The 25,082-nt window shown below is 41.4% G+C and overlaps 1 protein-coding gene across 1 annotated transcript in view; it reads right to left on the bottom strand.

Moving 5' to 3' along the window:
* The window catches only part of LOC139937040 (MYCBP-associated protein-like), a 123,431-nt gene that overhangs the window by 42,964 nt on the left and 55,385 nt on the right, over positions 1-25,082 (bottom strand). The window contains exons 12-14 of the mRNA XM_071932002.1: positions 17,156-17,419; positions 16,523-16,669; positions 5,199-5,312 (exon numbers count right to left, since the gene is read on the bottom strand). Of these exons, the coding sequence (XP_071788103.1) occupies positions 5,199-5,312; positions 16,523-16,669; positions 17,156-17,419 (525 nt within the window). The remainder of the gene's footprint in view (positions 1-5,198; positions 5,313-16,522; positions 16,670-17,155; positions 17,420-25,082) is intronic.

The following is a 25,082-nucleotide window of genomic DNA, read 5'->3' as shown; positions in this document are numbered from 1 at the left end:
TTAAAAAACTGAAGACAGCAACGTTCACAAACACTCACAGACTGGCGAAAACAAATGGTACAGAAGACATGACAGCAGAAACAGTTTAAAATTGCTAAAAACTCGGGAGCGCTGAACGCCGCGTGTGACCCGTGCGATCAGACGTCCAAAATTTGAACATGTATAACATGTATAAGTTAACAAAGGGTTTGAATGAGCCAAGTAACAGTGTTTTGTAATAATACGAACAGCTCTCTTTAACTCTTTTTGTTTAAAAAATATTCATGTCATGTAAGTCATGCTCAATTCAAAGTCAAATCACCTTGCGCACCATTGGCAACGTACTCCCCCCCCCCCGCCCCCCCGCCCCCCCCCCCCCCCCCCCGCGCAATAATGTGGTTGGAGTCTGTGAACGAATACTTACCGTAGAACCACTATATCGCATTTTCCCTAACCGACAGGTTTGATCTGCTAAGAGTTTTACACATACACATAATAGCGCCCTCTCTCGTCCCATACTGCCTGGTCTGGCTGTCATGTTATCTTCCTCTTTTCTCGCAACTAAATTACTCCAGAAGCTCGAGCAGTGGGGAGGTGGGTGGAATACTCTACGGGTAAGTATTCGTTCATAGACTCTAACCACACTCTTGTGGGGGGGGGGGAAGTCTATTTCACTCACTTACCCGTAGAGCCACTTTATCGCATCGATTGGCACCGCTACAGGTGGTGGGTGCGAGAGCTATCGTGTGCGGGCCACCCATGCACCCCTCTCAGATCAATGGGACTGAGAATTTTTTTCAAAGTCTACCTAAGGAATTTCACTGGTTTCCACTTGGTGGCCTTGGCAAAAACTGCCATGTTATCGGCACAAACTGAGTCGAGAGGCATGGGCGGAAAGGTTGCTGGCCTTGGCTCAACTGGAGCTGTTTGCCTCTTGAAGGACTAGCGGGCAGGGGCTGCATCATTCGCATCAATATCAAACTCAGTCCGAAGGTTGAGCACCCTAATCATGTCCCGCTGGACAAGTCTCAGCTTGGTTTCAAAATTAGAAAGCCTGTGCATATCCACAGTGTCCTCAGACCCAAAGGATTACCAGAGGAATCCCCCTTTTTCAATGGATCGGCGCGAGTTACCAAGCATGCGCCGCCCGTGAACCACCGTGTGCAGTCACGCCTGCCTCGCCACCCAAGCGAGCCCATGCGCTGGCGATTGTCACAGACTCCTGGTGGAGCAATTGATCCAGACCCAGACATTGCCGCCAGCGATGCTGTGATCGACCAAAATGCTTCCATGAAAACGACTGGGGTGATGGTAGCCTCGAGCCGAGTTGGATTTTCCACACACATGGGTGAGTCACCAGAGGAAGGACAAAAAGATGGCAGTTTCATTTGTTTCTTCTTCCCCCAGGTGGGGGTGAATCGGTCACACCGGCGGGTCTGGACAGGGATAATTCCTGTGCCCTAACACCCAAAAGGCCGCCTGAAGTTACGGGTTGTGGGCTATCGTGCCCCCCCCCCCCCCCCGACATGTTCCATGGGTCATAGTCAGTGTTGGCAGTACCACCGATTCGGCCCCCGTTAGAGAGGGCAACACGTTATTCCAGTTTCTCAACAACAACAAAACCTCAAAAAAACAAAGAACAAACTCTAGGGAACTGTAGAAAAATAAATAAATCTCCATTAAAAACACTCTACTTATTATCCTTACCTTATCAGGAATAAAGAAATTAAAACTAAGACACTTAACACTTATCAGAGCAGAAATAAATATGTCCAGCTCACGTCGGTGCTAAGAGAAAAGAGGAAGATAACATGGTGACCAGACCACAGGGCAGTAAGGGATGAGAAAGGGCGCTTTTATGTGTATACGTAAAACTCTGAGCAAATCAAACCCTGTGGGTTTGGGAAAATGCGATATAGTGGCTCTACGGGTGAGTGAATGGACTATAGGTTTTGCCGTCATTTACGTTCTGGTAGAAGACGAGTTAACATAATTATGTTATAAGACATGTTAATATATGTTCCTATTCCAGGCATGTTTATCGATTTGGGGTTTGTCTAAAAATGACAAATACCAGGGACCTAAAAATATTAGGGCTCGGCTGTAAAAATCATGTTCGGCAATAATATCACCTAATCTTCATGACTTGTTTTATTTATCCTTGTCTCAAGGCACCTTGTCTTACCACCCCATGGAAAAAGGCTTATATTACCCCAGTGTTTAAGTCTGGTGACACAAGCTTGATAATTGTTGAAAGTGTAGATTAGTTTTACAAATCTACATATACACTTTCGTTACGAATCTACACTATAATCTACAGTTGAGTGTAGATTCATTTCCAACTTTAGTCAACCTCAAAATTACTGGCTTTCCAAACTGAAAGATAGCATGAAGTGCAACAAAAAACAGCTGAAAATATGTTACCTTTCATTTTACAATACAATTTTCCAGCTTAGAAAAATCACTTTAGTATTACACAATTCATTGTTAGCCGAGTCAACTGATGTTGTACTCGATAATGTTGCAAGCACTACAGTATGCCTATATATTTTGTAAAATAATTATAAAATGTAACCAACCGTCGTTTGAAAACGTATAAACAAAATTAGTAAGACAAACTATAAGTGTTGCTTCTATTGAGAAATCCATTTCATTGAAACTGTCACATAACCAATGAGGGAAATAGTTTAAGTTGGAGAATATACTCTAAAACGTAGATTTGTGAATACAATTTACTCGCTTTCGGCTCGTACATTCTATTCACCACGAATCTACACTTTCTCGTCCATTCTCCTTAACAAAGTCAATTACTTTTGTCCATCTGAACAGTAAGGGCTACCTTGTTTGACTTAGCCTTTGAATTTTACTAACAATTGGCTGACCATTCTCGATAAACCTAGTCACCTAAAATTGATGCTGTGTTTCTTGACCTTGACAAGGCCTTTGACGTAATGCTTCACATCATCTTACTACGCAAGTTACATGTACATGTACCATGTCAATAAAATAGTACTGGCAACATTTTGAAGTGAATGAAGTCCTGCATTTCTGATCGATATCTGCGGGTACTGTACATAGCTACTTTTCATCCTAGCTGCCAGTACCATCAGGAATACCCCAGGGTAGTGTCTTAGGGCCACTTTTGTTCAACTTCTATACTATAATGATGCTTTGAGAGAAAAAAAAGACAAACGGAAAAAACCCCAGGCAAGTATATGATATTTCACAAAGGCACGGCGATTTGTATTGTGACGCCCTCCTTCCCCCCCCCCCCCACTGTAAACAATGCTACATGTACATTGGCAGCATTACACAATGATTTCTAGTAGGACTGCCGCGCAAAGTGTTTGTTAATGACCTTCTCTTATGCACTTCTTCTCCATGTTCCCTTGTACAATACAAAAATTCTCTCATTGATGTTATTGCTAATTCCAAAGATCTCGGTGTTGTTTTAAGCAGTAAATTGACTTGGAATGACCAAGCAAACTGTTTCTTAGGGTATGTGCAGACAGCGTACGTTAAACCCAAATTGGTTTAACTTTTATGAGCAGCGAGGGGTGGTCGTTAAAAATAATTCCCCTTGCATTCAGACAGCAAAGAGTTATAAACACGAACCGGTTTATCCCTCGATTTTAATAGGTCAAAAGGTCCGTTCATAAACACACTACATACACGTGCAAGTTACGTAAATACATGTATTTTCAGTATTTCCCAACAACATGGTGATGGCTGGCCATAGGAATTTCCCCTACACAGCCTCGCACCCACAACAGTTCATTCTCCTAATAAACAAGTATAGCCAATAAGCACATCCACGGGATCGGTGATGGAAACTATTGTGGGATGGCAGCGCTGTGCATGTGAGAAGCAATAAAAAATATGCTTCTTCGCTGCGCTCATAGTTTAGCGGACACATGAAGAAAACAAATCAATTTATTGTAGGACACACAACGAGACACTCTTGGAAAATAAAATTTTGTTTTAGAATTAATAAACCATGGGCATGGGCCATTGATAAACTGCATACACCGATCGAGAGAGTTTTGTCAACTCGGTAAGCGGCAAGAACCTTTGTTCTCAGTGCTTCAGCACTAGAGACAACAGTAACCTTATGTATACCACTCAAGTGCTCCGGGTCCCGGGCGTGTGCATTGAACCACAAAATGGTTGTCCGTTGTGAGTTGAACCGAATGTCATTCTGCCACACGTGGTATTAAAAGATAAACCCGGTTAAGACCCAATCAAGTCTAACTTTTTGCGTCCCAAACCGGTCTAAGTTGAGTTAGACCATCTTTAGTACAGCATGTAAACGACCTCTCAGGCCAAAAGGATGTTGGGCTTATCTCAGGAAGCCAAATTAGCACTTTACAATTCTAGAATATGGCCAGGCAGTGTGATAAATACATAATAATAATTTCATTTATAAAATTAAAGTGTTGAGCATCATGCTACTACAGTGATACTAAAACAAAGAAGAATGGAAAAAACTACAGCAATTGTCTGAATCTCTCAAATTGGTCCAATCTTGTGCAAGTTCCTTCTATTCTCACATGTCATAAAAGGATTGTATGGCTGTATTACTTGCAAAATTGTTAGACATGTTATATTGGTCAATGGTCAACACACAGACACTGTGCGGTTCTGTTACATGTATCTCAGAGTTTGCACACAAAGACTTAATGGCTCTGCAGTGAATGTTTTTGCTTGTGAATGGGATGAGCTACCGGAATACTTGAGGTCTGGTGTGGTTGAGAAGTCCTTATAACTCCAGTCATTCCCTTCCAAGCCACCTCTGCGGACCACAATAAACTGAACTGGGCCCTTTGCTGTTCCGACCTTCTGTCAGAACAAGTATTATTTTTGTTCAGTTTTTTATTATTTATTTGGCAGCCATTTCAAAAGTTTTTTTGAGACACACGGTATGCTACTTTGGCTTTTCTGGTGGGATATTACCCCCAAAAAAGTTGAAAAGTCCATATTATTTTGCATTTGGGTGTTTTTCAGTACAAATTCCATTTTAAAAACTTCAACAAATTATTTTTTATATTTTATTTTTCCAAATAAGACTAGTTATAAGAATAATCACTTATTTGTTCACTTCCAGCTTGAATGATATAAAGACCTTTAGCTGTAAAGGAGCAAATCACATGAAACCTCAACTTCTAATTTTATGACTAAAAGTCACAGCAAATAAAGAGCAGGACATAATTAATTCTCACCTTTTTCATGCACTCAACTGACAGATTCCAAATTCCCATTGAGTCCTCAGCACTATCATACTTCTCTAAATAGAGCTGGTTTAACTGAATAACTACTTCATTGGAATAGTGCATCTGAAAAACAGATTAAAACAAGTTCAAATGAAATTCTGGAAAAATACAATCACAATAATTGCATTATTTGCACTAATTGGTATTGGTGTTATATTTAAAGACAACTAGAATTTCCTCAAATTGGCAAAGCTTTTTTTATTTTATTAAAAAAAAATACTTGACTTTTTTACCAACCTGTCGAAATGCATGAAGAACAAATCTTATGATCAGGATTTTAACTTTTTGAGTAAAATAAGGAGGATGCTGGACTCAGTAGCTGGATGCTGCTCGATTCTTATCATCTTTGGATGAAGTCGAGCTGCATCAGCACATTGACACATCGGCATGGTCACATCCTCGACCTCATCATTGCAAATCCTGAATACTTGACGAGGGATTGCCGATTGTATAATAAGTTCATTGAGCTACACTGTGAATGTAGCTAGCTTGTTGAGGATCAAGCTGATGTTCTCTGTAAAACCACGGTAAAACAAACACATCGCTCTCGCTGCATTTTTTTTTTCTCCAAGTACGTTGTCGATCACAAAGATTTCATTGCAAGTTCTATCTGCGACCGATCTAAATATTTGCTGATGAAAAATACTTATTAACGGCAGAAATTACAGGATCAGATCGTCCATGAACGCAAATTTTCGAGAGAAAAGAAATTCCTGATTTTTTTTTTCATTTTGAAAACTGTGCGCAATACATGCGGGCTAGTAAAATAGACTTGCGGGCGACCCTAAATTTTGGTTGAACTATATACAAATAATTTTTCACTGCATCATACAAATATGTTTTACTTTTAAAACATTTCAGAATAGTTTAAAGTGGTTAAAAATGTCTCAGAAGTTGCCTAGATTGCACCAGAAAGCATCTACGACCTAAAATTTTAAGGGCTTCACGCTTTGCATTCACCACTCATTAAAAAACAAAACCATTGACCAAAATAATCTCAATAACTTAAGACCTATTTCCAGCATACCCTTCCTGTCAAAGATTCTGAAGAAGGTTGGCTACATGAATAATCAGATCACCTTGCTCATAATGATCTCATTGCCGAACACAAGTTTGCATATCGAAGTGGTCACAGCATCGAAACAGCTTTTGATGTAGTAAAAAGTGACATCGTTGATTCCATTAACCCCCCTACACAACTTCGGCACCCGTCTATGTTTTTTCTTAAAACACTGTGTCATGCCTTAGATCACACCTCATCAATGTGATAAGCGGTGTTCCAGTCACCAATGATCTATCTGAATCCAAAGCACCTGACTTTGGACCCCCATGGCTCTGTATTTGGCCAACAACGGTTCATTATGTACACCAGTCATGTTGAAACATCATCACACAGCATAAAAAAGTGCACTATCATTTCCTATGCAGACAATGTCAGACTGTTTTTTATGGTCGACCTCAGAAGTCCTGATTCCATTGAAGCTGATCTATTGTCATTATCAAAGTGTGTCACTAACTAAAGGCCCGTTTCTGGGGGGAAAATTTTGAAAGCTTCATAACTCATATCTTACCTCCAACAAGCCACTAATTTCAACAGATTCACATTCCATGGCAGCATTCATTTTTGCGGTGGGTTTTGGTCCTCATATATTCCTTAAAAATCCGTAATTTTCGTGAAATAATGCAGCTCCCAACGTAAAAAAAAAATATCCTGTTTTGATCGTTGTCTCACAGTGTTGTCTGCTGCCGTGTGTACGCATACACATTCGCGTGCAAGACGCAAGATGCAAGGCGCATGAGTTCTTGGTCACCGTATCTTGAATGCACAGCGTTAACACGCCAATGCAACGCAAAATTTGCGTGTCATGCGTCTTGCATACACATGGCAGACTGAGAGAAAACAAATTAAAATGGAAATTTTCTTAACGTTGGGAGCTGCATTATTTCATGAAAATGACGGATTTGTGAAGAATATATGACGACCAAAATCCACCGCAGAAAAATGTATGCTGACACACAATGTGAATCTTTTGAAATTAGTGGCTTCTTTCAGGTAAGATTTGAGTTGTGAAGCTTTGAAAATTTTCCGCCCCAGAAATGGACCCTGATATCCAGGACGTCACTGTAGTAAAATCAAAAGTGTTAGGCTGCCAGGGCTAGATTTGTGGTTTACTTTCTGTACTTTGGAAAGCTTGTTGTTGTTGATTTGCAAATCCATAAGTTGCCATTAGCAGCTATCTAGCCAGGCATTAAATAGCGTGTCGGGCCACTACGCTGTCGACAAATTCTTTTATTCCACTGATACCCTACCGATACGCTGTACAAATAAGCATGATTTGGGAAAAGAACTTCTTGTGTGTTTTCTTTTATTTATTTTTTTTTTTTTTCAATAGAAAACATTTTCGCTACGCACATTCACAGCACTAACCATCCTGGTGGCTGTCAAAACGCTAAAAAAAGCATTCAAAAGTCACACGGTCGTCCCACTATAAGCAGCAGGCTAGGCAGCATAGACTCCACGCACGTGTATGGTATGATAGCGGCGAATTCACGTGCGTTTTTGTTCATATATTTAGGTAACAATGTCATCTCTACGGTCCCATATGTAAACCATCGCACTCAGGATTTGCCTACTTTGAAACAGTGTCGGCAACTGAGTGAGACTGAGTGACACGTGGTGCAGTGCAAGGCACATTATAACGCATACATTTTTTTTTTTTTAAGGAAAATTAAGGGGTCACCGCCCCCCCATCCCTCAGATCCCAAAACTATAAAAAAACATAACAGCACTTTTTTAAAATAAAACATAAAGAAAAAGAAAATTCTGCCCCCCCCCCTTGCAAAAAAGGCAGGCATAGTCCGATTGTAGTCTCAAATTTTCCGTTTTTATATATCAAAAGTTTCAAAACGTAAAAAAAAAAAAAAAAACAATACTGCCTTTATAGTACTTTTTTGTCAACCATGTTGATGGGTTCGTAATGTGAGGATCGGTTGTATAAAAAACTTCTTTGCAATTAAATTTTTCGATCGGTGTCAGCATGGAGGTAGAAGTTGTTGATGGTAAACCACTCATCTTAGCGCCCTCTATTGTCAGTGTATAACACAGCTCATGTATACGAAGCATTACCTAAGATGTTTTCGAATCGAAGGCTCAGGCTTGAGGTATCAGGCTTGGGATTTTCAGGCTCCATCTCAGTGAGGCTCAGGCTTCACAATAAACAACATGGCGACGAAATTGTTTCGAACACTTCGGCTTCACTGGCTTAGGCTTCATGTGGCCCGCGTGGTGGATCATGGGGGAAATAATAATGCACCAGAACAAACGTGCGTTGTCTGCTTTTTGTGTGTGAGGCATTTTTTATGATTGTAAAAAAAAAAAAAAAAAAAATTAACACCACCACAAAACACATAATCATACCATTTGTATTGTAACAAAAGCATATTCGCTTTCTGATGGTTTAATATTGTAAAAATACCTCAATAACTTGTAATAATTAAAGCAGCCCACTTTTTAGCTTCACTTGATTGAAAAATGACTTATTTTAGTGAAAGCCAACAAATGATGGTTGTTTTCATCAACAACGAAACGGACCAAAAATGTTCTGAAAACAGCTTTATTTTGTTGTAATATATGTCAAGAACATGCCTTGCATTGAAACTGGAAAGCAGGGAAATTTCGAAAGGTAAGTTCTGTTATTTGAAAACTAGAGTATTCTTTTAGAATAAAAATAACATACTCTGACTATCAAGTAAAAACTGCATACAAGCTATACTGCACTACAATGAAAACTTTATTTTATCAAAAATTGAGTTACTTTTAAACAAAAGAAGTATCAATTTACAGCAATTGATTTTTTAAATAACTTTTTTAAGATTACAAAGACGGTGCTAATAAATAATTGTTTGTGTTCTCCCATTAGGCTGGGAAAATGTTAGGTTACTTAACACATTTTAAGTTCATTGCAATTATGATGATCTCCACTTTAAAGTCAAGAAACATGATTATTTAGTTAGTATTTCGGAATTGTCAAGCTTTTTCTAACTGTATTTTTCAGCTGTAGAATAGTTGCTAGCAAAAATTAGCAAATAAGGACAGGTCAGTTTGCTACTATATGAGAGATACATGTACATATTTCATACCGCAGATCAGCAGCCAAATGAAACTGTTGATCAGTATGTTATTAGATTGAGGCAACTGGCGGAGAAATGCAAATTCACTCAGCTTGAAACAGAGATGATACGAGATAGGCTAGTGCTTGGTACCAAAGATAAAGCTGCAAGAGCACGTCGTCAGAGAAAAAGAATGTGATTTGAAGCGAGCAATTGAAAGCCTAAGGATAAGTGAGCTTACTCAAGAGCAACTTAAGAAAATAGATGTTCCCCTCGACACAGCTCCATGGACACAGTAAGCTACGTGAAGAAACACAGATCCAGTGAGCACCGCAAAAGCAAAGATCAATCCTCCAATGGCAGGAAGCAGCACAGTAAGAACACAACTAAGCACAAAGATGACAAGCAGAGTCATAAAGTGCAAACCTGCAAATATTATGGCTCCTCACATGAGCGTAACGGAGATAAATGTCCAGCTTATGGGAAAAAATGTTCACAGTGTGGGAAGATGAATCACTTCCAGTCCGTATGCAGACAGAAGAAACTCAATCAAATACAAGAGGCTTCTTCAGATACTGATTCTGATGAATCAATTTTCGGCATACAGCTGATTGGGCTGTCAACAGTGGAAACATCAGAATGCCAACTGTTCCATTAACATTCGATGCAGACAACGGTGAGACTGTAGTCAAATGTCAAATTGACACAGGGGCAACATGCAATGTAATGTCCTTTGCCAGCTTGTGCAAACTTCACCAGACGGATGACCCCAAAATCAAGAAATCTACTGCCAAGTTGAAGCTGTATGATGACAGTATCATTGATGTCATGGGAGAATGTAACCTCAAATGTCACTACAAATGACATAAACATCGACTTAACTTCAAAATAGTTGATGCCAGACAACCTTCACTACTGTCAAGCCAGACATGTACACAGATGGGTCTCATAAGTGTACACATAGATGATGCAGTCAATAGTGTTGAACAACATGATGCAGTTAAAGCCTTATCAGAGCAAGATTTGGTTCACGAATTCAAGGATGTGTTCGAAGGGCTTGGATGCCTTGCGGGAGATTACCACATTGAGATTGATCCAACCGTGAGACCGGTCCAGAATGCACCACGACGTGTTCCAGTTCCAATGAAAGATAAACTCTATGACAAAATATGTGAATTGGAGAAACGACGCATCATAGCAAAGGTACCAACAGCATGGATAAGTAGCCTAGTAGTCGTGGATAAGCCAGGAAAGATGCGAATTTGCCTAGATCCCTGCGAGCTCAATAAAGCCATCCAGCGTCCCAAATACCAGATGCCAACACTCGATGAGATATTGCCGCCCTAGCTAACGCAAAATTCTTCACTGTCCTTGATGCCAAAGAAGGATTTCATCAAGTGAAACTCGATGAAGAAAGCTCGTACTTAACGACATTTTGGACTCCATTTGGCAGATATCGCTATCTAAGAATGCCATTTGGGTTAAATTCGGCTTGAGAAAGAGTGTCTAGCCATAGTTTTCTCATGTGAGCGATTTGACCAATGTCTACATGGTCGAGAGATGATTACCGTGAATACTGACCACAAGCCTTTGGTTCCAATATTCACCAAGCCGATACATACAGCGCCAAAACGACTTCAACGTATGCCCTTGAGATTACAGAAATACAACTTGAGAGTACAGTACTTACCCGGCAGTCAGATGTACATTGCCGACATGCTGAGCAGAGCATACTTGAAGACAACCGGATCGAGCCAATTGTCTGACCATCAGATATTTCATCTCAGACAAGAAGAGCGACTGTATGCGGAGATCGAATCAATCCAACAATCCAAATACATCCAAATGAAGGATACTACTCAACTTCAAATAAAAAATGCGACGAAGGAAGATCCAGTACTTGAAACGCTGAAAACAGTTGTACTGGGAGGATGGCCAGAGAACAAAGATGAAGTTCCAGTGTGTATCCGCGAGTTCTTTGGATTTTGAGATGAGATCACAGTACAAGATGGCACAATGTATAAAGGAATGCAAGCCATCATACCCAAATCAATGCAGAGCCTGATGCTGACACGAGTTCACTCCAGTCATCTTGGTGCAGGAGCTTGCCTCCGTCGGGCTAGTTGTATTGGCCAGGGATGACAAGTCAGATAAAAGTCAGTCAATGCGATGCCTGTAACGAGTTCCTCAACAAACAGCAAAAGGAACTGATGATGTCTTACGAGATACCGGAACGAGGATGGAGTATAGTCAGTCAGGATCTTTTCACTACAGACAAACCGACTACCTGATAACCGTTGATCACTACAGCAATTTCTGGGAACTTGACAAGCTCACAGATACACGAGCAGAAACCATCGTTGAACAAACGAAACAACAGTTTTCCAGACACGGCATACCACAGAAAGTTATCACCGACAATGGTCCTCTGTTCATAGCCGCAGATTATGAGGAATTCAGTAGAGATTGGGAGTTCGAGCACCAAACCGCCTCACCATAGCACAGTCAGAGTAATGGAAAAGCAGAATCAGCGGTCAAAATTGCGAAAAACATCAAGAAGGTGACCAAAGCAAAACAGCATCTACATCTTGCAATTCTAGACTGGCGTAACACACCCGCTGCAAATAGTAGCAGTCCAGTACAGAAACTGATGTCTCGACGAACACGTACCGTACTACCAACAACAGAGGTCTGTCTTCAACCGAAGATTATCACAGGAGTACCAGAGACCATTAGACACCAGAAACAGAGAGCCAAACAACAGTATGACAAAACCGCTAAACCCTTACCTCAGTTGCAAATTGGACAGCCAATCAGATTGCAAACAAACAACCACAACATCCAATGGAAACAAGGCAGATGCGTTGACACCGATGGATCACGTTCATACCTCATTGAACTAGAGAATGGACAAGTGCTAAGACGTACCCATAAACATCTACGCGCATCTACTCTTCAGACAGAGAACAACGCAAGTGGAGCAACAGTTCAACCACCAGCAGTTTCTACTTCAAATGGTCCACAGGATGAACCAGTGAATGCTCAGATGGACAAACCAAATAGTCCAACTAACCCAGCAGAGATTCCACCGAGCCCTGGCAAGAGTTCAGTGAAATCCACACGCACTAGATTTAACAGCAATCCCCCATCCAAGTACAAGGATTTTGTTCTCAAATAGTTTCACATGACAACGGACTCTAAATTCTGTCATGAAATCAACAAATCAAACAATCCCGGGCCAAATATAGTTTTTTACATTTTATTAAACTTTTTATTTGAACTTTGGAGATGAACATTTCAACTAAACATTTTTACTTAAAAAAAGAAAGGAGATGTTGATGGTAAACCACTCATCTTATAGAGCGCCGTCTAAAGCATTACTTAGACTGAACATGACCCAAAGAGTTCTTAAACAAGTCAAGTAGTCATTGCCTCTTTCCTTTGAGTCTCAATCAATAAATCCATAACAGAAGTGTCAGCAACACACATTATTGGGAGGGTCCAACAACTTACCGTCAACTCGCTTGGTGCCGACAATTCGCTGTCAACTCCTCCAAAATAAAATTAAAATCCACAAAAGATGCATAAAACTATACAGTAAGCTAAAAGAGAAATTGAAAAGTTTTGGCTACATTTCGATTGTAAGAAATTTGTTTTTTGATCGTGAAAAAAATATCTCTAAGCTACAAAGCCATCGGTCGCAATCGGTCGCCATCTTGCTTTTTCACAGGCCTGTACAAAATGGACAACAGAGGGCGCCTTCCTGCATTTGGAATAGTCTTGTCTCAAGGCGTGAATGATTGTACTGCATGTGTAGTATGTACTGCAATTTATGTTAGTTGTTCGCTAAGGCTTTAGGTCAAGACTAGTTCATACCTGCCATCTTGGAAGTGGTTGAGTTGACGAGTTGACAGCGAGTTGACGGCAGGTATTATATTATATATATTTTCTCTGGACAGATGAATTACGGAGCACCGAAAATTTGTTTTCAATAAAATATATTTCTCCGGCCAAATGAAATACGGAGCGCCGGAAATCTTTTTCAAAACTTACATTTTCTCCGCCCAGATGAAAAACGGAAAGCTGGAAATCTGTTTTCAATAAAACTTATTTTCTCCGGCCAGATGAAATACGCAGCGCCGAAAAAGTTTTTTTCCTTTTTTCTTTTTCGGCCAGATGAAACACGGAGCGCCGGAAAAAATCGAGGGAAATTTGAAAAAGTCAGAATTCCGGCAATAGCCGGAAAACTGGCATCCCTGATAAAACAATTTTTTTCCGCTCGAAATTTGGAGAATAGTCTCATCTGTAAAATAGCACAACTAAGCAACATTCATCATTCGTACAATACCCTACGCTACTAGGTCCAATAACTGGTTCATGTTGTTGGTTTAAAAATCTCAAGTCGGTCTAAAAACAATTGCTTATTTCTCCTTGTTAAACCTCCCGGCAGTTAATTTCGTCTATGGCACCAGCAGGGTGGCATGCTTTGACGAAGGGGTTTCTTCCGTGGCCTTCGTGGCCCCAAGTACAGCACCAGCAGGGTGGCATGCTAAGACGGATGGCTCTTCCTTCGACAACTATGGCCCTACCGATGTCAGCGACAGAGGTTCATCATGGAGCAGGCGCATTGCCTCCCACAATCAATGAGTCTATGCCCTTTCAATGTCCAACACAAGTGCCAGTTGTAGTTAGTACAGCGCGCCATTGCTTAGCACCCAACGTATTACGTCCCTTGAGCAATGGACATCAACATTTTAAATTTTTGTTTCCATATTTCTGCAGCGTCATCCTGGTCAAGCACGACATCTTTTCAAGTAGGCTGGTTTGGTCAGCAGCATTTTGTCGTAAAGGCTTTGGCTGGCATGATTACAACACTAATTTCAGGCTAATGCAAGCTCCTGTGCCATCTCGCTCATGGGCTACCATTGATGCGGAGCTGTGACTCATGCTGGTTGGTGCGCCGTGGCAGCCTCCGAATTTCGGTTCCTTCAGGAGTAGAGGCTCATATCGGCAGTGTCTTTGCGTTTGAATGGGTCACCTGACAAAACCAAACATTTAACCAAAGCGTTTGTTAGAGGGTAGTAGGCGACTTATGCCGTCCAATTACCTTTAGCATTTTGCAACGCATGGTGCCTGCTTTGGATTCCATTTGCACAACCAATTTTGAAGCACAGCTCTCTAGAGCGGCATTTCTGTAACTGCCAAGTCTTAGAATGAGAATTCTCCCCTGAGACATTCAGATGTTGCCTTGCAGGTTGGGCCAACTTGGCGGGTAGTGGTACTTAATGTTAGGTTTTCAAAAACCAATCGGTATGGTAGGGTTTTTTTTCATTACAACTCCCAAGTGTTCACAGGGTGATTTTGCACTTTGCCTTGTTCGAGCTGCAGCGCAGTTTTTGAGTGTTTTGCATCTGCATTGCTTAAGCTTCTTTTCACACTTCAATGGAGACCTAGTCACACGATCCCAATTCACTGCGGTTCTTCAGCGTTCTCTGGACTTTGTTGGTCTCAGGGACATGCGATTTTCCTCACATTCATTTCATATTGGGGCAGCCACTTCTCGGCAATGTCAGGTATTCCTGAGGCGGTTATTCAAACTATGGGGCGATGGAAGTCCAATGCCTATAGACGCTACATTTGAATTGACCCTGGGTTTATTTGGTAGAAGGCCTGTCTACCCAGACTTTTGATTTTGTTTTTTTGTTAATTATTTTGTGTGGATTTGATTTTGCGTGTATGTATAACAACCCCATTTTATTTTTGCTTCTCTCATTTTATTTCCTTTATGAGCTACCCCACACGAAGGGTGAGCCTGAAATGTGGGTCATTGGCGACTCTTCTATTCACTGGGCATCGATGATAGCTGTGGGGGATGCTTCACTCCTACAAGGCTTCAATGTGCAGTTTGTAGCAAACATGGTCTCATGAGAGCTCCACCCAGACGCCATCTTTCTTCATTGAGTTTCATTGACCTTTGCTGTGTCTCGAAGAAATGCATGTTGGATGACATTCATCAATTGCTGTCGGGTACCAGAGAATTGTTGCCACATACCAAAATTTTCTTGTCAGAGATATACCACGTGTTGCCTATCCTTGGGCGGTCAAGCCAAACAAGATTGAGTGGGCGAGATGGGCCATGAATCGCAATGTGGGTGGTCTGCTCCGTTACTCGCCCGCTGGTTTGATAAACCATCCCCAGACCATGAGCTATTTATCCACGACTGCGTCCACCTTTCCAATGTGGCTTCACAATTGTTTATATCTAATTTTAAGAATGCACTTCTCACTTTGTTTCGATAGTACAATACACAACTGAGTTCACATTGAGGCTATTTTGGCGGCAGTTATCGCGATGACCATTTGGCAATAATTAATTGTTTATAACCTCAATTCAATAGTCCTCAGGTGTATTCAATCAGCTGTTATAATTTGTTGGGTCTTTATTGAATTGATTAGCATGACTATACTTTGTTATTCTGCCGATGATGGGACAAACTGTATTTTAGTAGGTTTGGCTTAATTTTCCAACAACCGGGAAAGACCGTGTTATAATTTCAAAATCCTTTGCAAACCTTTTATTTAACCCTTTTGGTTTTGTGGTACAAGCCTCATCTGGAAATTTGTGTTATCCATTTGTGGAAATGTAGTAGTAGTATTGGTGACCTCACGGATTTTAGCAACTGCCGAAATCACTTTGACTTTAATTGCTTTATTTATTACTTATTGATTTCACTGGTTATGCGACTACTGGAAATCAGTTCAGCTTATTAGTTTGCATTAAACACATTTTTAGATGATCTTGCGGATTGCAGGCAATGGCCGGAGATCAGTTTAAGTTCATACAAGCATTTTGTTAGGCTTAGCTCATTGAAGCATAAACCAAATAGGGCTGCTCAGGCCACTCTGATCAAACAAAGTGTTTCCTTGTTGTATGTGGCAATACAAAAATTCCTGGCGCCTTTAAGCGGGTCCCAAACCCCACACCGTAAAGGAGTCGCGCTATGCGCTTGCAATTTCTGATTTTTTTAATGGCTAGAACACTGGCCATAATTTACTCATAATTGAAACTCAGAACGAAGCCATCAAATAGACAAACGTGAGTGTATATAAAAGTCGAGCCTTGCTAAAATTAAACAGAATGATTGACAAAATAATGAACTTACCCCTGGGTTATTTTGATGAAAAATTTCCTCTTGGGTGATGTGAGCATCAATAGGAGAACTCGGCCTTTGTGGTGTAGTAATTCCATCAACAAGCTCATCTAAAATATGCTTTATGCTCATTGTTGCCTGCTTGTGAAACAGATCTTGCTACAAGTTCACAGACATAAACAGAAATACCAATCACAAGTATTTTAAAAAAAGAATCTGTAAAAAAAAACCTATATTCTGTTGTGAGGCCAACTGTACGCCAATGGCTTTTGACTAGTACCCCCAAACACAGATATTTACAAAAGAGAACAATTTTTCTAAAAGCTAATGGCGGCAGTTAGAAAAAAGGGCACAGTAATATTTTGCAGCAATTTGTCTTTGGGGCACCAACGGCAGTTGCCATGGGTAATTTTGAGGCCTGCTATTCTGTCAATCTAACATTCAGATTTCCTGGTATGCTGTACAAGGAGCTCTTGTGTCTGTGTCTGGATTTTTCCTTTCATGCAGCTTGATTTTTTTTCATAGTAGCAGATTTCTATTTCTTTAAATGCAGAAAACCTGGAATCTGATAAGGAAGAGTTGCATGCTTGTTCATTTAGTGATTAAAGTCTGTAGAAAAAGTCTGTAGAAAAAAAATACATGTACCTCCAAATGATAACGCTGTGTCTTATTTTTGTCTTCCTGCAAAGCTACTCCTCGCAGGGTGACCTGTAAGGCAGCACCACCACACAGCACTGGCCTAGTATCAAGCTGCCACATTTCAGAAAAAATACCAGCATTTGGAGATTTGAAGACAAATGGAAATTTCAGACTCTCTCCTGGAAGGAGAACACCACTGCTTGTATTGAAGTAAAATCGTTGCACATTTGGGGTGGCACATCCATCAAAAGGGTTCACTTTAGGAATTTTCTGAAAGAGACAACAAAATTATAGATGGTATACTCTGTCTTTAAAGAAATTACATCATTGTTGTGTCATCAAGCTTAAATTAATTAAACCACAGTTTACTATTAATCACTGAACACTGGGTGACAGCAACTTTTTCAAAAAACAGTTGTACAGGGCTGATAATTAAGTCAATGTTATGCCACCTGTTGACGTGGTACAAAGTCAACAGCAGCTGTGACACTATAACAGATCTGCATATTTCCCACTGCTGTTCAGAGCTCACATAGAGTGCCAAATAGTTTTGCGCATGCACAAGATTTTCAGAAGTTCAACATGAGATGAACTATTCATAGCAGTGACCCCATCGCTGCTTTGCGCATGTTTCTATGACTTAAAACCGAGACCAAATCGGGCGTCAACAGTGAGTTTTGTTGCCGTTTGATAGTAAAATTGAAATTCCCTGATACTAAAACAATGTTTGTTTAAAAGTAACATTATTATTCTACTATATTATTTTGTTTATATAGCAGCAACCCCTTTGGATTAATCAAAATCAGTGGGATTCCCCTATGTTTTTCTGATGCGTCCGACTTTTTCGCATTCACAGCAGTGCCCACATGTGTCACATACAAACTAAATATACGTATACATACGATGCACAACGATAATTATAATGCACATGTCACACAAGCCACAAAGCCACAAAGCGACAATTGGCCATTGCTTGTGTGCATCACTATTTAATAAAAATGCTTCACCAGAGCGTCATCATGTGTTACAACTAGAACAGCGAAGCTGCCATGGCGAGCTGCAGATCACCAGATAGAACCAATGACTGACAAAAAAAAGACAATCATTTGATCGACTGATGTTCAAAGGGGTGGGGACATTGACAAGTATGAAGTTATGACATTTAAAATTTTCATTGCTTTAGCTCATTCAACTGGAACCAGTGTGCTCAGTGACCCAACACCCGGCCACCTGGTGCTGGCCCAAGATGGCCCCCAGCCCAACAGTGAAGCGTCCGTTGTGACAGTCAACGACGGCCGGGGCTTGCAGAAAGCTCGACCCCCAGGAGGTTTGCGTCATCGAGCCACCAACAGAGGTGTGGGTCCAGCCATGAGGCCCAACAGCCGGAGCCAAGCACGAGCCGGGGCCCCGACGTTGTCAAAAAGAGGGAAACGCACTGTATGAGGTTCACCAAGCATTCCCTCGAGGGGGTGGGCCAGCTCGACCCGAAGGTCGAGCGACGCCCCTAGAAATGTCGAGTACTGAGACAGGGTCGGCTGGGATTTTTCGATGTTAATGAGAAACCCCAGCTCGGTTACCAGACGCCCTGTTAGCCCGAGGGCTGCTTCCGTGGAGGCCCGGGATTGACCAATGATCCAATGATCAACCAGTCATCGAGGTACGTAAAACTCGACACCCCCCACCACCTTCACTAATCGAGTAAAGACCCGAGGGGAGGTGGAGAGGCCGAACAGGAGCACCGAGAATTTGTATCGGACATTTTTGTATTGGAACCGAAGGAATTCCCAGTGCTCCCAGCATACGAGAATGTGAAGGTAGACGTCCTTCAAGTGTAGACTTGCTACCCATGCCGGCAGCTGGATGGACTCTTAAAGTAATTTTGAGAGTATCCATCTGCAACCGCCTGGGGCGAATAATTTTGTTCAGAGGCTTGAGATTCAGGAAGGGACGCCAAGTGCTGGCCTCCTTTTTTATGGGACCAAGAAGAAGGTCGACATAAATCCCAACCTTATTTCGCCTGACGGGAGAACATAAACCACCTTTTTCTTGATGAGGGATGTTATCTCCCCTTCGAGAAATAGGCGTTGTTTCGGGTCTGTTGGGATCGGTGTCGGCCTAACCAACATTTCCGATGGAGGGGTGCCAGTGAACTCGATCGCATAGCCGCGATCGGCTGTACTGAGCACAGGACCCCGCAAAGTCACGGGTCCGACGATGGGAGGCCGCCGCGCGGGGCCGGTGCTCGGAAGACACGACCAGCAGCTGGGCCTTGCTGTCCAGCAAACGGCTGGGGTTGCGCAGTGCTCGTCCCCGCCGAGCTTAAACGGTTTACGCTGAGGGATTACGAAGGATCGTTTACCCCTAGCCAGAGTTGACTTGGCGGAGGGACCCGCCAGCTTCCTAAGGTTAATTTTTTCAGTTGCCTTAAGACGCTTGGCCCCTGCTTGATAAGCTCCTCAAACTTTCCTGCAAACAGATATCCGCCGGCCAAAGGGAGGGCCTCGAACCTCTTTCGGGCGCCCGGAGACGGGAGGAAAAGTGCGTCGAGTGCGTTGCACCGACGAGCACGCGTCGCCAAAGTCGTCACTTGTGAGAACTGGTCCAATGCTGTTCTCAGACCATGGTCAAGGCAGTGAAAAGCCGCCCGCAACATGTCCGCGGGAACATCGCTGTCTTCTTCGCATCCCATGGCCAAGTATTCGATCAGGAGCAGCAAAAAGGACGTTGACCGCATAACAAATCTTGAGGCGACATCAACTTTTTTCCAGGTCTCCTTAAACTTATCCCGCATCTTGTCTGGAAAGACCCTCTTGGATGCGGTAGCCCCGGCATCAGCGACCAACTTATCCTTCACTGAGTCATGTAGCACGAGTGTGGAAAAGAACTCCTCAAAGTCCGCCTGTGGAAATTGATACTACTCAATCTCGCGAGAGGAGTACGTTTGCCATTTATTATTGGCCCTGATGGATTGCATCGAGTCAATGCACACTTGATCCAGCGGCAGTTGGGGAAAACCTTTATCCTTTCCCGCCGCCGGTCCCGCACGTCGTTGGAATGACTTCTTTTTCGGCAACAGCGAATCGTCTGCAGTGGGGAGATCCAGCACTTTTACCATGTCCCGCTGCACCAAGCGCAACTCCGTTTCCGTAATGGAGAGGCGTTGCAGCTGGGCCACCTCGTCTTCCCCCGCCGAATCTGTCGTCATGTGGTCATTGTGAAACACATCACCCCCTTGCACTATAACTGCCCAGTTTACCTGTTAGACCAGCGGGCGTAGCCGATTACCGTGCAGTTTTGCGACGCATATCTGGCATGAGCATTTTTATTATCTTAAATTCATGAGAAATATACGGTTATTAACATACCATAAATACACAATCGATCTTTTTGCCAGTTTTCTTGTGATGGACCAATTTAACAACTATAATTTCCAAAGTATAGTGCGAGGCTTGGGAAAAATGACCAATCAACGATGGCTTTACAAGAACGCGCGGCAGCGGTTGCGATGAATGAACCAATAGCTGTAGAGCTATTATTATGCTCACCAGGTCACGACCTCTGTACAACAACGGTGGAGACGAACAACAACCCCGGCTCCGTTGTGGTGTGAGAAAAACAAGTCACAAAAAAAGTGTTTTTATGCATTTGTCTAGCGCTGAAATGAAAGCTTTTTCATTTTCGGAAAAGAGTTTAAGACATTTCTTTGCATGTATTCTGAAGAAGGAAACGAGTTAGAGTACGGTCGAGTGTGAAAATGTCATCAAAGCTGGGGCAATCGCTAGCCCAAATTACGGACACGTTAAACACGACGATGGACAACTGTCACAGACGGAAGATCGGTAAGATCCTCCGATCTCTATCACAGGTAATGTCAAGACAACAGTACCTTTTTCAACTTAAATTTAAAAATATCGGAACCTTATCGTATTTATGTTTTAGTATTGATTTATTTTCCTGTTGTTTATTCATAGATGATTGTTGCCAAGCTTTCATTCACAAGATGACTATAATATTTCAATGACAGTTTCAGTCAGTCTCAATCATGTCAATCTGTCAATATGATTTAATGATTCTGAATATTTTTTTGTCTGCCATGTCCAGTGACTCACTGACTGTCTCTCTAACCATCTGATCATGCTTTTTTGGCTCTTAAAAATACATAGATCCTTGCGATATTTTCAGGGGAAAAAAATGCTTATAAATTGTTACTAGATCTACATTCCAATCGGTAAATGAAACAATTTTTTTTGTTCAAGTCTTTATCCTTTCTTTCAATCTGACACAATGTCAATGATCATGATGCAATGGTCATGATTTATTTGTTATTAACTCAAAGTCAAAAGATTTTTGTTACTAACATAACTTGTTTATTTGTATTTTTTTATTTTGTTATTTGAACGTGGGGGCCTTGAACGTAACCTGGAAGATTGTCTATTTCCATCTTAGTGAAAACTTGCTTGTTTATCATATATACAATATATCCATACGGTATGGGTGAGGCACCAGTTTAAAATTTGTTTGTCTGAAATACCCCAGTTGATTAGAAACCAGTTAAAATATTTTTCTGAGGGTCGATGTCCATTGGGGAATGATGCAGCTAGAGATGTGTTTGACATGGTTGGCCCGCTGTCAACTAACGAAGCGTGGCTATAACATTCTTGTGACAATACCACCATGACTTTAATTTAGTTTTTCTCAACAGACTGTGTTCAGGTGAACTTTCAGCTAAAAAGGTGTTTGACTGGTTATATTACTAGCATAATTTATTATTGGCGACTGCGTCAAACGACCGAACATGCCCACTATACACTCAAGGGATGCTGGCTGATGAGGACATTTTCAGAGTTGAGGAGTTTGTCCCCACATGTGTAAGGACAACATTGTGCTGATGTTAACATTGCCAGGTAACTATGAAGTTTTATCTGTGTTTTTATCTTTGATGTGTATACATGTACTACAAAGTATGCGTTCAATTTGAATAAATGCAAACCGATTCAACATAAACTGGTACAAGTTCATGAACTTATTTGTTGTTGTTTCATGATTGATGTACAATATGTAATTATTGGTGCAAAAAAAAGAAGAAGCTGAATTTCCATTATATAATTGAAAATAATAATTTAAAAAGGGAATTTATTTTAAACAATTTTGTTTATGTATCTTTTAAAATGACAGATCGTAACCTCTTTTGAATGGGACGCTTGATGAGACAGCATAGCAACGCCAACTGAGTAAGGATACAGTGTATTCAAAGCATATTCAGTGAGCTAACTACCAAGGGTGCTGTTGAAAAGTTTCCAGATGTACCATCTCCCCACGGTAGTCACGGCTGGAAGGTTGAGGATGAAAACATTGTGCCCACTGGACAGACCTACTCCAAGCACTTGACAGCATTCTATAATGTGTACATGTAAACTGCTCACACAAAAAGAGTAGATGTGGTCGAGGCAAACTTTGTTTGGACAAAAGTCTACCGTGCATATACTTATACGCAAGTACACAAACTGTGAAAGTGTAAAAACTAAAGCTCTGATTAAACACAGTGATAAGTCTGATAAAATAAAGAATAATTATTTATGGCAATTGATAATTCAAATTGAGATAATTATGCATCTCATGTAAACAGATGAATAAAAGCTATAGTAAAAACCTAAAACTTGAAATAAATAATTCCGGACTCTATTTACTACTTATTTTGAAGGTTTACTGAAAAAAGATTTGATAGTTGCAAAATATTCTTTGAAGATTCAATGCAGATTTGTTGATTAAACAAAGCAAAAGTGAAAAAAAGGGAAATTTTTCTTCTCTTGAAATAAATTGTTCACTACATAAATTGTTGCTAGATGTTAATTCTTCATACTTGATGAATAGAGTATCATGTTAGGGCAGAGATTGTCCATGCAGGCAGAGGACATGGAGTATTTGTTGTTATCAAAACAGGATGGAAAAGCCTGAAAAAGGGTGACCATGACGGAATAAAACAAAAATTTCATACAGAAGAAAATGTTGTTTTGTGTTAACTTGTTATTTGTAGGGATATTGATAAAGATTAAGTGGACATCCAAAGATGTTCTGTCATAATAAACATAATATATCCATATTTAAACAACATGTGGGAGAGATCGTAGTTTTCCATAGTATGACCTGAAATTAAATTTGTTTTGTTAATATTTAGATGGTCTCTAAAATGTGTTGACAGTAGATCTAACTGTGTTTGGACATAACAATTGTAGTTAAAAAATAATACTTTTCTGTTTAAGGATAAAATATTTGTAATTTTGAGTAGACAGCGTTAGATCCACCCCTAATGGGCCATTTTATTGCAACTCTGAGTAGGGGAAATCCTAAAAGAAGATACCCCTTTCATGATAAATATTTCCTTGCATCAATTCTCCATTGAAATGTACACAGTTTTCTAAAAATGGCCAACAGAGGGCGCTATCAGGTTTCACGATTGTGGATTTATGTATTAGTAATCCCCATGTAATTAGCTATTAATTAAAACTGTTTCCACGCTCATGCCAGAGGTGCGCCACGAAACTCCATTTCTAAGCACATTTTCACTGCACACCCTGTGGTCTGTTTCCATGCTCACCCTGTGGTCTATGTCTAGCAGGACCCAGTACAGGAATTGGCACAAAACAAAAAAACATGGCAAAAACGCGTACAAGTGCGCGAATGTGGGATAATGAACGGAACAGAAACAAAACTAATTTGATCGACAAATAATACAAAACGAGAAAAACAGGACGAGAAAATAATGATCAGGACGGAAAAAAATTAACGGGCTGGGGAAATAATATGGGAAAAGGAAAAAGAAAAGAGACTAATAAATGATACGGGACAGGAACAAAATAAACTGAACAGGAAAAAAATAAACAAAACAGAGTACAAAAAGGGACAGGATAATTGGTATTGTGACTTCACTCTTTGCTTATAGCAATGAAGATTTATACAAAGTTGAGATCGATCTTAGTGCTTTGTGAATTCGGAAAAGCGCAAAACTGTAGCGGGACCCGCGCGTAGCACGGGTTTTGCGCTAGTCTTTCTAATAAGCACAATTTTATTCTTTTGAACTATGTCCATCACCTTGGCTTGAAAATGCCTTTATGCGCTTTAGATGAAAAAGAAGAAGTTATAAGTGAGAAAAAAGGGATAAGTAAGTACGGAAAATTCCCCAACCCCCTGCCCCCCCCCCCCCACAGAAGTGTGGATGGGGTCTACGAACGAATACTTACCGGTAGAGTCGAATTACTAATTTGCATATTCCCTATGTCGCGAGGCAATAATGCTAAGACTTTCACACACACACACAATAGCGCCCTTCACCGTCCTACCCACAATGCCCCGCGACATGCCTGCCCCGGAGTCATCCTCTTTTCGATGAGCCCTACCCAAGGACCCAAGGACCGAGTATGTGGGGAAGGAGGGAGGGATAGTCTACCGATAAGTATTCGTTGTGGGGGGGGGGGGGGGAAGGGGGAAGCGCCCAGCACGTCACGTGCAGATCCCCCGGAGCCGGATGAACCAGTCCGGATCCTGGCTGGTATATGAGATCCGGTCGTTGCTGGAGAACCACTGGCCTGTGCACCAGGAGCCTGATCAGCCGAGGGAACCAGGGCTGTCGGGGCCAAGAAAGGCCATCAAGAGAACTTTGCAGTGATCCTGCTCGATCTTTGTCAGCACCCGTAGGGTAGGCGTATGCCAACAGCTCCTCCAATCGCATAGTTAGAGCATCGATCCATTGTGCCCCAGGGTCGGGACCCCAGGCGCAGTAGACCGGCAGTTGATTGTTCGTCTGAGAGGCGAACAAATCCACATGAGGCCAGTCGATTAGCAGGAAGAGCGACTGGGCCACACTCGGGCGGAGGGACCACTCTGTTGGGACAATCCAGCCCCGAGAAAGAGAGTCGTAGAGTGTCGCGGCCGAGTG

Source organism: Asterias amurensis, chromosome 5, assembly GCF_032118995.1.
Source record: "Asterias amurensis chromosome 5, ASM3211899v1".
Lineage (NCBI taxonomy): Eukaryota > Metazoa > Echinodermata > Asteroidea > Forcipulatida > Asteriidae > Asterias > Asterias amurensis.
The sequence above is the reverse complement of the archived record's forward strand: the minus strand, read 5'-3'. Positions and strand labels throughout refer to the sequence as shown.